The sequence below is a fragment of the Schistocerca nitens genome, chromosome 8, assembly GCF_023898315.1.
Source record: "Schistocerca nitens isolate TAMUIC-IGC-003100 chromosome 8, iqSchNite1.1, whole genome shotgun sequence".
Classification (NCBI taxonomy): Eukaryota; Metazoa; Arthropoda; class Insecta; order Orthoptera; family Acrididae; genus Schistocerca; species Schistocerca nitens.
Genome location: NC_064621.1, coordinates 564,104,844 through 564,119,483, shown reverse-complemented (window position 1 = coordinate 564,119,483; position 14,640 = coordinate 564,104,844). Strand labels below are relative to the sequence as shown.

The 14,640-nt window shown below is 45.3% G+C and overlaps 1 protein-coding gene across 1 annotated transcript in view; it reads left to right on the top strand.

The window, feature by feature from the left end:
• The window catches only part of LOC126199677 (zinc finger protein basonuclin-1-like), a 229,178-nt gene that overhangs the window by 55,742 nt on the left and 158,796 nt on the right, over nt 1–14,640 (top strand). Inside the window, exon 3 of the mRNA XM_049936605.1 lies at nt 1,438–1,540. Coding sequence (XP_049792562.1) covers nt 1,438–1,540 — 103 coding nt within the window. The remainder of the gene's footprint in view (nt 1–1,437; nt 1,541–14,640) is intronic.

The window sequence follows — 14,640 nt, the reverse complement described above, 5'->3', positions numbered from 1 at the left end:
CGTGCCGCCTGCGTGACTCGGCTCGCGGCGGCAGCAGCAGCGCGGCCTACGCACGTCAAGGGCCTGCAGAGCCCCCGGTTCTTCCTTTTGCCTGCGCCGAGGGGTCCCGCTGCCTCTAGTGCCCGTCACGGCCGCCTCTGTGGCAGTGGCGCGCGCGTCGCCCGCCGGCCACGGCGGCCTACCGCTTCGCGACGCCTTCTTTCTCTGACCTGCAGATGTATGACAGTCTGTCACTGTAAACAGATGTGCACATACAATGCAGGCCTTCATGTTTGGTATTTACTCTTAGCAGATTTTATTTATACAGGTATAACACCTTGGTCTGAGTATGTTAATTGAACAGGATATGGCAATACTGTCCGAAGCTCGTGGCCTTGCGGTAGCGTTCTCGTTTCCCGCGCACGGGGTTCCGGCTTCGATTCCCGGCGGGGCCAGGGATTTTTCCTGCCTCGAGATGAGTTGGTGTTTTTTTTTGTCATCTTCATCATCATAATTCATCCCCATTACGGTCGGAGGGAGGCAATGGCAGACCACCTCCACTAGGACCTTGCCTAGCACAACGGAGGGGGTCTCCCGCATCGTCCCCTACACTCCTCGGAGTATGGGACCTCATCATCATCATCAGAAGTTAAGTCGCATAGTGCTCAGAGCCATTTGAACCGTTTGAACAGGAGAAAGAGATGATGTCAATAAGTTGGACTGAATGAGTGAGTAAGAATTTGCAAGTGAGAGTGAATGTGTATGAGCGACATACAGCGATGGACAACTTGGTGGGTGTGGGCGAGTTACAGTTAAGGCAGCTTTCGGCAGTGAGAGGCGAGTTGCACTTTTCTGCTGGTGGACGTAGTACAGTAGAAGAGTCGGTGCCCTTTGCTTTATTTAGCATCGAGACACACGACTTGTGTAATCTGTTGCGATTATTTTTATATTTTTAATTTCTGTAGCCTCTCTGTACATCTTGGGTGACTAATGAGTTCAAAAATGTTCAAATGTCTGTGAAATCTTATGGGACTTAACTGCTAAGGTCACCAGTCCCTAAGCTTACACACTACTTAACCTAAATTATCCTAAGGACAAACACACACACCCGTGCCCGAGGGAGGAGTCGAACCTCCGCCGGAACCAGCCGCACAGTCCATGACTGCAGCGTCCTAGACCGCTCGGCTACTAATGAGTGAAGCTTGATAAATACAAGGTACTGGAGAATCGAATTTCTTGGTTCCCTGATTCCAGTACCGCAGTGGTACTGCAAATTGTTATTACTGATATTTTTTAACTGTCGTGAAATGAGTGTAATGTGAGTAATAAAGATTGTGGGCGTGTATATGTGCAGTTGTGGTTCGCTGCATTGTACAAGTTGGGGAGAGGCTGACCCACTCCGATCATATCATTAGACTGCCACGCGAGGACGCTGAACGAGGTAGCTTCTTGTTGCAGGGCCTGCGGTGCGCCGCCCCCGCCTGCTTCTGCCCTTCCTTCTGCCCCGGCCAGGAGGTGATGCGGTCCTGCGACTCCTGCGGGCACGGCTGGCTGTCCCACGGTAAGAGCGCTGCGCGTAACTTCCTGCCCATTATTCTGCCTGCTGCCAAACTGGAGTTGCCTGCCGCAGATGCCTATACTCGCAGCGGACTAGACGCAGTACTATTCACCACTTGTTAACAACTGCTACGGAACAGCGATAATTCCACTGCTAAACAACCTGTTCCAAGCTAATTCTACAATAATAAATGGCCAGTCTTAGTGGTGCACGTAAAGGTGCTGTCAGAAATCCGTCTACGATATTCGTGAGCGCCTCTAACGACTCACTTTGACGAGTCACGTCCTGTTGTACGATAGTAAGTAACGTTTTCAAATCATAAAAATTCTGAGTAGCAATTAAAATCCATGGAGAAAAATATAAAATTTGAGGTTCGCCGATGACATTGTAATTCTGTCAGAGACAGCAAAGGACATGGAAGAGCAGTTGAACGGAATGGACAGTGTCTTGAAAGGAGGATATAAGATGAACATCAACGAAAGCAAAAGGAGGGTAATGGAATGTAGTCGAATTAAGTCGGCTGATGCTGAGGGAATTAGATTAGGAAATGAGGCACTTAAAGTAGTAAAGGAGTTTTGCTATTTGGGGAGCAAAGTAACTGATGATGGTCGAAGTAGAGAGGATATAAAATGTAGACTGGCAATGGCAAGGAAAGCGTTTCTGAAGATGTGAAATTTGTTACATCGAGTTAGATTTAAGTGCCAGGAAGTCGTTTCTGAAAGTATTTGTATGGAGTGTAGCCATGTATGGAAGTGAAACGTGGACGACAAATAGTTTGGACAACAGGAGAATAGCTTTCGAGAAGTGGTTCTACAGAAGAATGCTGAAGATTAGATGGGTAGATAACATAACTAATGAGGAGGTATTGAATAGAATTGGAGAGAAGAGAAATTTGTGGCGCATCTTAACTACAAGAAGGGATCGGTTGGTAGGGCATATTCTGAGGCATCAAGGGATCACCAATTGAGTATTGGAGGGCAGCGTGGAGGGTAAAAATTGTAGCGGGAGACCAAGAGATGAATACACTAAACAGATTCAGAAGGATGTAGGCTGCAGTAGGTACTGGGAGATGAAGAAGCTTGCACAGGATAGAGTAGCATGGAGAGCTGCATCAAACCAGTCTCTGGACTGAAGACCACAACAACAACAACAACCCATGACGACTTTTTCAGACAATGTACATTGGATAAATGACAGCACCGGTCGTAAACATTGAAGTTCTTTATTTTACAGATCGATTTCTGTCACTATGTGACCATCTCCAGTGCAAATTATTCGAATCTTGTATGGCCACATCATAATAGCACAACATTTACTGTGAGGTGTAATGTGTACTGTGATGACTCCCAACAGATATCTTCACTTTTACTGAATCTCATTAGTCGTTTTACTCATTGCTGAGTGTCGCGACCTCATTTTCACATTCATTCTTACGTAGGTGAGACTTGAGACAGACCTGTCTATCCACCTTGATTTACGGTCTTTCTTAATATGATGTGAAGAGGCTTCTTCGCTTGATCCAACCATCTGACTTGCTGCTCTCCCGCGTGGTCTTCTACCCTCAGTTTTTCCCTGGTCTTCTCTCAGTTATCCCCTTTCCTTCTCAAGATGTGCCCAAGGAACTGAAGGTATCTTTGGCTGACATGAGAAGATAACCTTCTCGTGATTTTAAGTTCTTCTATTATTGGAGCATTTGTTCTTTTTTGTGTCCACGGTACGCATAGCATCCACCGCCAACACCACATCTCGAAGGCATCAATGCGGCTCTTATCACTACCTTTCACTGTCCAGATCGCGCATCCGCATAAGAATACAGGAAACACCAATGCTTCTACGAGGCACATTTTCGTTGTCTCGGATATTGCCCGATTCTGCCATATCTTAGTGAGTCTGACCATTGCGGCTCGGCCAAGAATGATTCGCCGTCTTATATCTTAATGGCACTCTCGTATGCAATTGGTCAGAGAGCCTGTATATACATAATCACTCACTATCTCCAGATTCCTTTGAATCCTGTAAGTTGGTTTTGATCGCTGCCTTGGCGATTTGTAACCATTAGTTTGGTTACTTTCATGTTTATCTCTAGGCCAAGGTTTATACTAATATCTTTCACTGTTGAGAACAGATAACCGAGTTCTTCCTCACTTCCTGCTGAGTGTAATATCATCTGCGAAGCGTAAATTGTTGATTTTCCTGCCGCCAATTGAAATCCTACCGTCCCAGCCATCCAGCGCTTTCCTGATTAAACACTCTGCATAGATATTCTAGAGCCGAGGTGACAGTATGAAACCTTGTCTGACGCCATCAAAAAAATGGTTCAAATGGCTCTGAGCACTATGGGACTTAACTTCTGGGGTCATCAGTCCCCTAGAACTTAGAACTACTTAAATCTAACTAACCTAAGGACATCACACACATCCATGCCCGAGGCAGGATTCGAACCTGCGACCGTAGCGGTCGCGCGGTTTCAGACTGTAGCGCCTAGAACCGCTCGGCCACCCCGGCCGGCCTGTCTGACGCCATCTGTCACATCGAAAAATTTCGAGTTTTCGTCATCTACTTTTATGGTTGCGGTATGGCCTATTGTAAAGACCTTTTAGTAAGGATACCGGGTGTTTTCGAACCCCAGACTCGTTGAGCACATGCCAAAACGTGTCCCACATGACACAGTCAAAGGCCTTTTTATAATCTAGGAAGCAGATGTAGGCAGGGACACAGAACTCATAAGATTTTTCAATTGTCTACCTTAAATTCAAGACTGCCTCTCGAGAACTTTACCTGACACGAAACCCGCTTGTTCTGCAGAAATGGCCGACCGAAGTGGCCGTGCGGTTAAAGCCGCTGCAGTCTGGAACCGCAAGACCGCTACGGTCGCAGGTTCGAATCCTGCCTCGGGCATGGATGTTTGTGATGTCCTTAGGTTAGTTAGATTTAACTAGTTCTAAGTTCTAGGGGACTAATGACCTCAGCAGTTGAGTCCCATAGTGCTCAGAGCCATTTGAACCATTTTTTTTTTCTGCATAAATCTGAGACTGCAGAAAATTTTTTAGGCGTTGATTTATTATATGCAGGAGGACTTTGCTAGCATGTGAAATTAATGCTATGGTCCTATAGTTGGAGCAGTCCCTATCTGATCCTTTTTTGTGCAGAGGAATTAGGACAGAGGTAGTCCTGTCTTTAGGTCATTCGCTCTTTTTCCACACATTACGTATTAAATGTAGGACATGCATGCCTTCCTCTCCCATCGCAGTCAGCATTTCTGAATACAGTAGTTTTTAAATTTACGGAAGAGCCTGTAGGCTTAGCAGTTGCCGATTCGATGTACGGTGAGCTTTTTAAGAGGTCGAATCCGGTAATGATACGATTTGTGTGACCTGGCGCTGAAATGTGTAACTAAAAAAATTCGCTGTCACAGATTGATGTCGAAAAGAACGATGTTCCTGTAGTGCTGGAACCGTCAGTGATTATTCAATTACTTCTTAAAAATCGTTTACTGTCCAGCACAGTCAAACATGATTTCTTATCAGAAAGGACACAGTACGTAGTAATTAAAAGGAAACCACCGAGTGAAACAGATGTGATATCTGGCTTTATCCAAGCCACGATTGCAGGCCCTCTGCTGTTTCATACAAGCTGATTCAGCTGCCTCTACTTCCAGGTTTTATGCAGCCCGCAACATATCCTCATCCAGTGACGAGTATCGATGAGGATGACACGGCGGTCGGTCGGTACCGTTGCGCCTTCAGACACCCGATCGGACGGAGTTTAGTTTTCGTTTAGTGCTTACGTATCTCCGCTGTTGTTTCATATTTAACGCCTCGCTGTATACTACGTCGTGTTGATTTTGCTGCCCCTAATATTTTACCGTATTAATCTTAAGGAATTTGGCAGTAATCCGTCGAGATGCGTTAGCTAGAAAGACTTTGCAAGAATTACGACTGTGGCCGTGAGGACAGAAATTCGCGATCCCGTTCCTCGTAATGCAGCCTGCTGCTGTTGAAAATAGGGTGTACTGCGACACAGACCCTGGACGGTCTGATTTGTGTTCGCGCATTCTCCCGCGCGGAATCCACGGCTGCCCCGAGGGCAGATGGCGAGTATCCCGGGTCTTACGGGGCGCACTTCCGAGAAGGAGGCGCCGCCCGCCGGCCGTTAAGTAAGTCGGACTTTAAAATTAGCCGGCGACCGAGTCGCTGTATATTGATACACTGGTCGCCGGCTCGGGCGTTTAATATAGACGCGCGCGCGCTCGGCGTTTCCGCGACGGCGCACTTCATCAGCGTGTAAACACGGCCCGGGCGGGCGCCACTCTATTTTACGACGCCGACGCCGACGCCGACGCCGCTGTCAGCCTCGCTTATAGTGGCGGCGCCGTCTCGTCACGACGCCGGGCCAACTCAAACAGCGCGCGCGACGCGCAGAAACAATTAAATGCGGCGAAAACAGCGGAATTCCCTAGCGGCCCATCGTAAACACCGACCCGTCCGCTAGTTCTGTATTTGTGTTCCTAGGCCAGTATTTCGCTGCTTCCGCGAACGAAATGGACTGAGGTGTCAGACGTCTCGCACCGTTGCCTGCGATTAGGGTACAATTATTTTTGCTCGTCCTAAGGGAGTTCTTTTGTGCTCAAAATGTAAACAGAACTGAATAAAAAGTTAGTAGGTCCCACGGCACGTTCCACTAATAACGTGGAAAGGCGGGTTCCTTCCGGGCGTGAAGGCGGATGTGTCCTATGCTTTCGCACTTGCTGTCAGGCCAAGACAGGAGTGACCGCAAGAGTCGTGGGTTGTGGCGATTTTACACGTATTGAAGCGCCGACGAAAGCGTGATTCGGTTGTTGCGCGAAGCCGGCTATGAACGAGCTCCCTATCGAGGCTTGTGCTTTGGTGGATTCCGTTTTCGGTCCTATTTTAGCACAGAGAAAGAATCGGTTGGAAAAACGGAAGAGAAGACGATGGTGGGTTAGGAACTGGGTGCTTCAATGAAAATCGGGGGAAAAGTAACTTGGTTGACATGGAATTAAGAAATCATTGTCCTGAAGATTTCGAAAATGTATTACGACTGTCTCAAAAGCAGTTTGACTGCCTTTTGGAACGCATTCACGAATGACTTCAAAATCTGATACGATCACGTGACAAGTAACTTAACGCTATTTGGCTGCAGGAGACTCTATGAAAACTACGAGAATTTATTCCGTGTTCCAAAAAATAAAAAACTTACCCAGCGCAGTAAAGTTCCAGAAACAGTTAACTTTCACTAACTTGATAATAGGCCTTTTAATGTCACTAACTTCTGAAGACTTAAATTTATATTCCATATTAGCAAATTTGTCTCTTTTCGTTATGCTTTTCTTGTCACTGCCAGTCTGCATTTTATATCAGTTCTTTTTTGGCCACAATCATTGATTTTCCTCCCCATATACCAAAATTAACTAACAACTTTTAGTGCCTCATTTTGTAATACAATTCCGTCAGAATCGCGTCATTCAATTCGACTGCGTTCCATTATCCTTCTTTTACTTTAATGAATATTCATCTTATTATCTCCTTTCGAGGCGATATCTATTCTGTTCATCTTGTAGCCTAATTTCGTTCCGTTCATCTCATCTTCCAAGTCCTTTGGCGTCTCTGACAGAGTTACCAACTACATAACCCAATCTAGATATCTAACATTTGCACGCTCACATAAATGTTGCTGAAACTCTTTTACGAGTCTCATGACCTCTATATTGTGGCGTCCTGGCGATTTCCCGTTACGCCACATTTCACTGCCGATGCGGTCAGCCCTCTACTGCTCGAAGTTACTGCTCCTGTCCTGTCACGCTATAAAGGCTGCAATTACTTTCACCTGTATAATATAACGGTCGTCCCCATTCAGTTGCTATAATGTCACAGATAATGACAGCCTTACTTGGAATAACACTCACCATTTAAACAGCCCATGTAACCGGATCTCTTCATTTTTGAATAACGAGAGGCTTTAAGCGTAAAGGTCACATTTAAAGCAGTTTAAACGTAGTCATATATGGATAAGGTTTTTGCGCCTGGGTCAGTTATTAACACGAAAGTACGAATTGTACGTCGCATCACGACTGAAATCTTATTGATTACTTCACGCCGATCTCTTGTTAAATATTCGTTGTTTATTGATTTTTACTTTTTAGTATTGTACATCGCCAAGTTTGATCGTGACGTGAAAAATCGCGAATTAATGATACGAGTAAGTGGGAATATCGTCTAACAAGTCGTAATGCATGCATCAGACACTTCTTCGCCGGCACTGTCTTTTTTTTCCAATATTGGAGAAAAACTGGGTGGTTCTGACTTGTCTGCGTAGGGTACGTTCTTCGTTAACTGATACTGAATTCGGAATTTTTATTGTGGTCGCAAATTATAATTCACATATCGATTTCGGTTACTGTACAATATACATTCATCTTCAGATCCGGAAAGGACGGAATACGACTATTCGCGATCTGTCTTATATATGCAACATATACGAAATATAAAAGAATTAAAAATGAGTAAGCTGGCAGCTGTGACCGAGGGGTTCTAGGCGATTCAGTCAGGAACCGCGCTGCTGCTATGATCGCTAGTTCGAATCCTGCCTCGGGCATTGATGTGTGTGATGTCCTTAGGTTAGTTAGGTTTAAGTAGTTCTTAGTCTAGGGGACTGATGACCTCAGATGTTAAGTCCCATAGCGCTTAGGGCCATTTGAAACATTTAAAAATGAGTAAACCATAACAAGCTTTGTTACGATAAGAAACGCTTACAGAATGTGATGAAAAGTATCTGGACACGCTATGTAATGTAGAGTTGATTACTAGACGTCACACGGGCAGTACCTGGCAGTTGAAAAATAGCCGGGGCGGGGGGAATTGTGATTTCAATATAAAAGTAGTCGGGGGGGGGGGTATTGTGTTTTCAATATAGCAATAACAGCAGAATATGTCGGTCGGGAGTGTGCAGTGAGTTCGAGCGTGGACTAGTCATCGAATGCCGCTTAACAGATCCATCAGGGACATTTCAACCTTCCTAAGTTGCCCATTTCGATTGCTGGGTACCTGATTGTGAAGTGGAAACGCGAAGGAACAACCGTCCACTGTCGAAGAGCAACCGTCGACTATTGTCGAGAATCAGCGAGAGAAATCATTCGTGAGTTCCAGTGTAGTAATACAGTTCGGCCAGTGACTGCGCGTAGGGAGTTGAGATGACAGGGTTACAATGGTACAGCATCTCATGACGCACACGTTTTTATATTCAGTGAAATGGTGTAATGAGCGACTCCACCGGGCAGTCCACGAGTCTACAGGGTACATGGATACTCTGCAAATCGCTTTAAGTGCCTGGCAAAGGGTTCATCGAACCACATTTACAATTCTCTATTGTGCCAGTCTCGTGTAGCGCGCGAAAAGAACGAACACCTATATCTTTCCGCACGAGCTCTGACTTCCCTTATTTTATCGTGGTGATCGTTTCTCCCTATGTAGGTCGGCGGCAACAATATATTTTCGCATTCAAAGGAGAAAGTTGGTAATTGGAATTTCGTGAGAAGATTTCTCCGCAGCGAAAAACCCCTTTGTTTTAATGATATCCATCCCACATCCTGTATCGTTTCAGTGACACCCTCACCCCTATTTCGCCGTAATACAAAACGTGCTGCCCTTCTTTGAACTTTTTCAGTGTACTCCATCAATCCTACCTGGTAAGGAGCCCACACCGCGCAGCAGTATTCCAAAAAAGGACGGTCAAGCATAGTGTAGGCAGTCTCCTTAGTCGATGTGTTACATTTTCTAAGTGTCCTGCCAATAAAACGCAGTCTTTGGTTCGTCTTCTCTTAAGTTTTTCGTAGTTTTAATTTCTAGGTATTTAGTTGAATTTACGGCCTTCAGATTTGACTGAATTATCGTGTAACCGAAGGGATTCCTTTTATCACTCATGTGGATGACCTCACACTTTTCGTTATTTAGGGTCAATTGCCAATTTTAGAACAATACAGATATCTTTTCTAAATTAGTTTTGGTCTTTTGATGACGTTAATATTCGATAAACGACAGCGTCATCTGCAGACAACCTAAGACGGCTGCTCATATTTTCTCTCCAAATCGTTTATATAGATAAGGAACAGCAAGCGGCTTATAACACTACCTTGGCGAACGTCAGAAATCGCTTCTGTTTCACTGGATGACTTGCCGCCAATTACTTCGAACTGTGTCCTCTCTGACAAGAAATCACGAATCCTGTCACATAACTCACACGTTATTCTATTGGCATGCAATTTCACCACAAGCCGCTTGTGTGGTACAGTGTCAAAAGCCGTCCGGAAATCCAGAAATGACATGATGGGTATTAGTATTCGCGTTCATGCGACGAAGCCTACTTTCATTTTGATTGGTTCGTCAATAAGCAAAATTGGGGTATTTGGGGGACTGAGAATCCGCATTTCGCGATCGAAAAGTCTCTTCGCCCTCAGCGGGTGACTGCGTTGTGTGCAACGTACAGTCACGGAATAATTGGTGCGATATTCCTTGATGGAACGGTGGCTACCGAACAGTACTTGAACGTTTTGGAAGATGATTTCATCGCCACTATCCAAAGCGACCCTGATCTCGACAAGAAGCGGTTCATGCAAGACAGAGCTGGACCCCATCGAAGAGGCAGAGTGTTTGATTTCCTGGAGGAGCACTTTCGGGACCGCAGGAGTACCCAGAGGCCACTGGTATGGGCCTCGATTGGCCGCCATACTCTCCGGATCGGAAAACATGCGACTCCTTTTTGTGGGGCTATATTAAAGATAAGGTATACAGCAATAACCCCAAACAATTGCTGAGCTGAAAACAGCCATTCAGGAGGTCATCGACCGCATCGATGTTCCGACACTTCAACGTATCATGGAGAATTTCGCTATTCGTCTGCGCCACATCATCGTCAATGATGGCAGGCATATCGAACATGTAATAACCGAAATCCGAATATCTGTAGTGACGTTTACATGTTGAATAATGGTTATGCACGCCGTAGTTCGTAACTAATTTACGATCTAGAATGAGATTTTCACTCTGCAGCGGAGTGTGCGCTGATATGAAACTTCCTGGCAGATTAAAACTGTGTGCCGGACCGAGACTCGAACTCGGGACCTTTGCATTTCGCGGGCAAGTGCTCTACCATTGAGCTACCCAAGCACGACTCACGCCCTGTCCTCATAGCTTTACTTCTGCAAGTATCTCGTCTCCTACCTTCCGAACTTTACAGAAGCTCTCCTGCGAACCCTGCAGAACTAACACTCCTGAAAGAAAGGATATTGCGGAGACATGGCTTAGCCAGAGGCTGGGGGATGTTTCCAGCAGAAGTTTGGAAAGTAGGAGACGAGATACTGGCAGAAGTAAAGCTGTGAGGACGGGGCGTGAGTCGTGCTTGGGTAGCTCATTGGTAGAGCACTTGCCCGCGAAAGGCAAAGGTCCCGAGTTCGAGTCTCGGTCCGGCACACAGTTTTAATCTGCCAGGAAGTTTCATATCAGCGCACACTCCGCTGCAGAGTGAAAATCTCATTCTGGAAACATCCCCCAGGCTGTGGCTAAGCCATGTCTCCGCAATATCAAGAGTGCTAGTTCTGCAGGGTTCGCAGGAGGGCTTCTGTAAAGTTTGGAAGGTAGGAGACGAGATACTGGCAGAAGTAAAGCTGTGAGGACGGGGCGTGAGTCGTGCTTGGGTAGCTCAGTGGTAGAGCACTTGCCTGCGAAAGGCAAAGGTCCCGAGTTCGAGTCACGGTCCGGCACACAGTTTTAATCTGCCAGGAAGTTTCAATTTACGATCTTATTCATATTTCGATAACTGTCATCCTGAAAGTGTAAGTGTCCCGTGTCCGTGAAGAGGCGTATCCAAGATGTTCGGTTATCGACTTTGCACAATATTCTCATTGCACCCTTGTGCAGAATAAACACGGATGTTTCACCGTAGCCGCAGTACAGTCATCTCCCCACGCGTAGCACCGGGCAGCCCCCCCAACTCATCGTCAGCATGCGACGCACGCACCTTCATCAGCAGTGTCATATTTGGGAGGTAGGCCAGTGCGCGCCAGAAAGCAGCTAGACGCGCGTCACCAGCATATCAGATCCGCCGGTCCCCAAACAAGGCCAACCCGGCGGCCGCGAGCGTGGGATTGCAGCCGGGGCGCCCCTCACGTGGACCCGCGACGCGGACGAGTTGCCGCTACAGTTATGGCCCCGTAATTACGAGGCGCCGGTCTAGCTGGATTTATGCAGAGCCCGCGGCGGTCTGTTCCGTGAGAGCGAGCTGGTGGGCGTTCCCAAGGCCGCCGCGGGGAGGCGCTGCTGTCTGCACCGCTAGCGCGTCCGACAGTCGAAACCTCCCCGACTCTGCCACCAGAATCCGCCTCTCGCTGACATTTCCGACCGCAGAGTCACTAAAAGCAAATAGCTCCAGTAATCGTACACGTACCGCAATGTTGGGTGTTGCACGCTGTGCTATTACGGATCTTTGTACTTTACAGCCCTGGTCTTTGAACAGGACCGGTTTAAGGCCCAAACGACACAAGCGGACGCTCGGTGCTCCAAGATGGGCGGGGCTCCGGAGACGCCCTAGGGCACAGTTCGTAAGCGGAGTGTATTAGAATTAATAGCGAAAACTGACAAAGGTTGAAATATATGATCCAGACAACGTAAGACCCTAAAGGAGCCGTGAGCAAGATATTTCCTAATATACGTTAACATGGAGGGTGTCATGAATTTCGGATCGAAAAACTGATTTCTCAAAAATATTTCTTTCTTCTGTAGAGTTTTATCTAAGTTGTGTATAAATTTTATCTTCATGGTAACATTAAAAATGCCTGTGAAATATTAAAATATTGCTCTGCCCTCGTAGCCACGCCCACTATTCCAGACGTCTGGGAAACTACTTGCTACAGATGACTTTTTGTGAATATAAAGACTGTTGCTTTACTTCCTATGTATTTGGCTGACAAGTAATTTTTTGGCTGAAATCTGACTCTGTGGCTGACAACTTCGGCGCATGTGGTTTTTTTACGTTTCGATGATAGGAACGCGTATTAATATGTGGTGACTGAAACACCGAAACCTTTACGTGGAACTGAAGAGCATAACGGAATGTGAGAAAACTGTGTTTAAGCAACGTAGGTTTCACAGAAACAGTTTAGATGCAACGAGGTGTGCTATGTGTGCATACTATTTTCACAAACTGTCTATTGTCGAAACGCCGACGCATAATATGTGCGCGAAAGATGAATGGTGTAAGCATAACATTAGAAATGAAACCTATTCACATAACCATTCACTAACAGGGTCTTTTATGAATAGAATTAAGCTCACATGCAGGTGTCTTAGAAACTCCGACTAACTGAGAAAGTGTCTTCATGGGAAAAGACGCAAAACAAATGAAAGTGTAAGCAAATTAATTTGGATTGGATGCTCAAACAGAACTTTATTTACCACAAATAGGTGTCTACAATGCTGCTTTATAAGTCAGTGAGGGGAATAACGACAAATTTGATATGCTTTATAGAGTGTACATCCAGGTGTGTTTACTGCATCGGTCAGAGTAGGATTAATAAACCGGACAGGACACTGTCTGACCTACAAATAGCCTCCAGACAGATTGGAAGGCAAGCGAAGAAAAACCTTTAGGATGAGAATGAGTTTAAAATACAGTCATGTTATTATATGTTATAAATCCTAAAACGTATTTTCTCAGTTTTACATTTTTTCCGTTGTTAAAAGCCTTTTGTCAAAAAGTATATGAACTAATGCAATGAAATTTTCATGCGCCGTTCGAAACATGTCGCTGTGTCATTGGAACTAAAGAATCTCCTTCAGTTAAATTGCGATTTATAGCTTGGATGACCGCAAAAAAATACGTAATTTTGATTGTGCAAAAATTTAATGTTTCGTAAATATTAAAATTTTAAACATAAATTAATAATTGTGGATCAGCGATCTTATGATCCTCTTAACACCCCACGATAATGTTTTCAAATGTATTGCGTGATGATAAAATCAGCTATGGCTTTTTATAGAAGGGGAATGAAAGAATTAAAAAATTAGTGTTTGTGGCAATGTACTGAACCATGGTTTTTTTACTATATTTTCACATTAAAACGCACTTATTTTTCTCCATACATCCGAAGGTTCAGAATTCTGACTTACTCATTGTGGGTGTAAAGATTTCTAAAGGAATGTTTACATTTTCGGTAGCATCCCCCTTTCTTGTTAAGCCCCCCCACTCCACCACCCCCCTTCACCTCCATCACCACAGACTTCAGTATCGAATATTGTCGTGATTAGTATAAGTACACTAAGTGTAGCCATGTATGGAAGTGAAACATGGACGATAAATAGTTTGGACAAGAAGAGAATAGAAGCTTTCGAAATGTGGTGCTACAGAAGAATGCTGAAGATTAGATGGGTAGATCACATAACTAATGAGGAGGTACTGAATAGGATTGGGGAGAAGAGGAGTTTGTGGCACATCTTGACCAGAAGAAGGGATCGGTTGGTAGGACATGTTCTGAGGCATCAAGGGATCACCAATTTAGTATTGGAGGGCAGCGTGGAGGGTAAAAATCGTAGGGGGAGACCAAGAGATGCATACACTAAGCAGATTCAGAAGGATGTAGGTTGCAGTAGGTACTGGGAGATGAAGAAGCTTGCACAGGATAGAGTAGCATGGAGAGCTGCATCAAACCAGTCTCAGGACTGAAGACCACAACAACAACAACAACAACACTTGAAATCTGAACTTCTTACGTACGACCGTGCTAATTGAGCTAAAACTTCATGCAAGGCCTACCTTAATAAGAAACACTACTTCACCTGTCAAAGAAGCTGTTCCACGTGTCGTCCTCACATTTGGAATCGTTACTGTACTTGTCTCTACTGTTAGTTGCAAATTCTTTCAAACACCCCTGATCATGCGTGCTGTCTTTCTTTAACCGTATCAGTGGAAGTGCTGTACAGTTAACCTTTGAGATGCTCAAATATGGAAACGTCCTCCTGCCACTTCTGAGTTGTTGAACGGTTACTGAAAGGCTATTTCCGATCTTACCATCGTCTGACCAAATCACTGTAGGC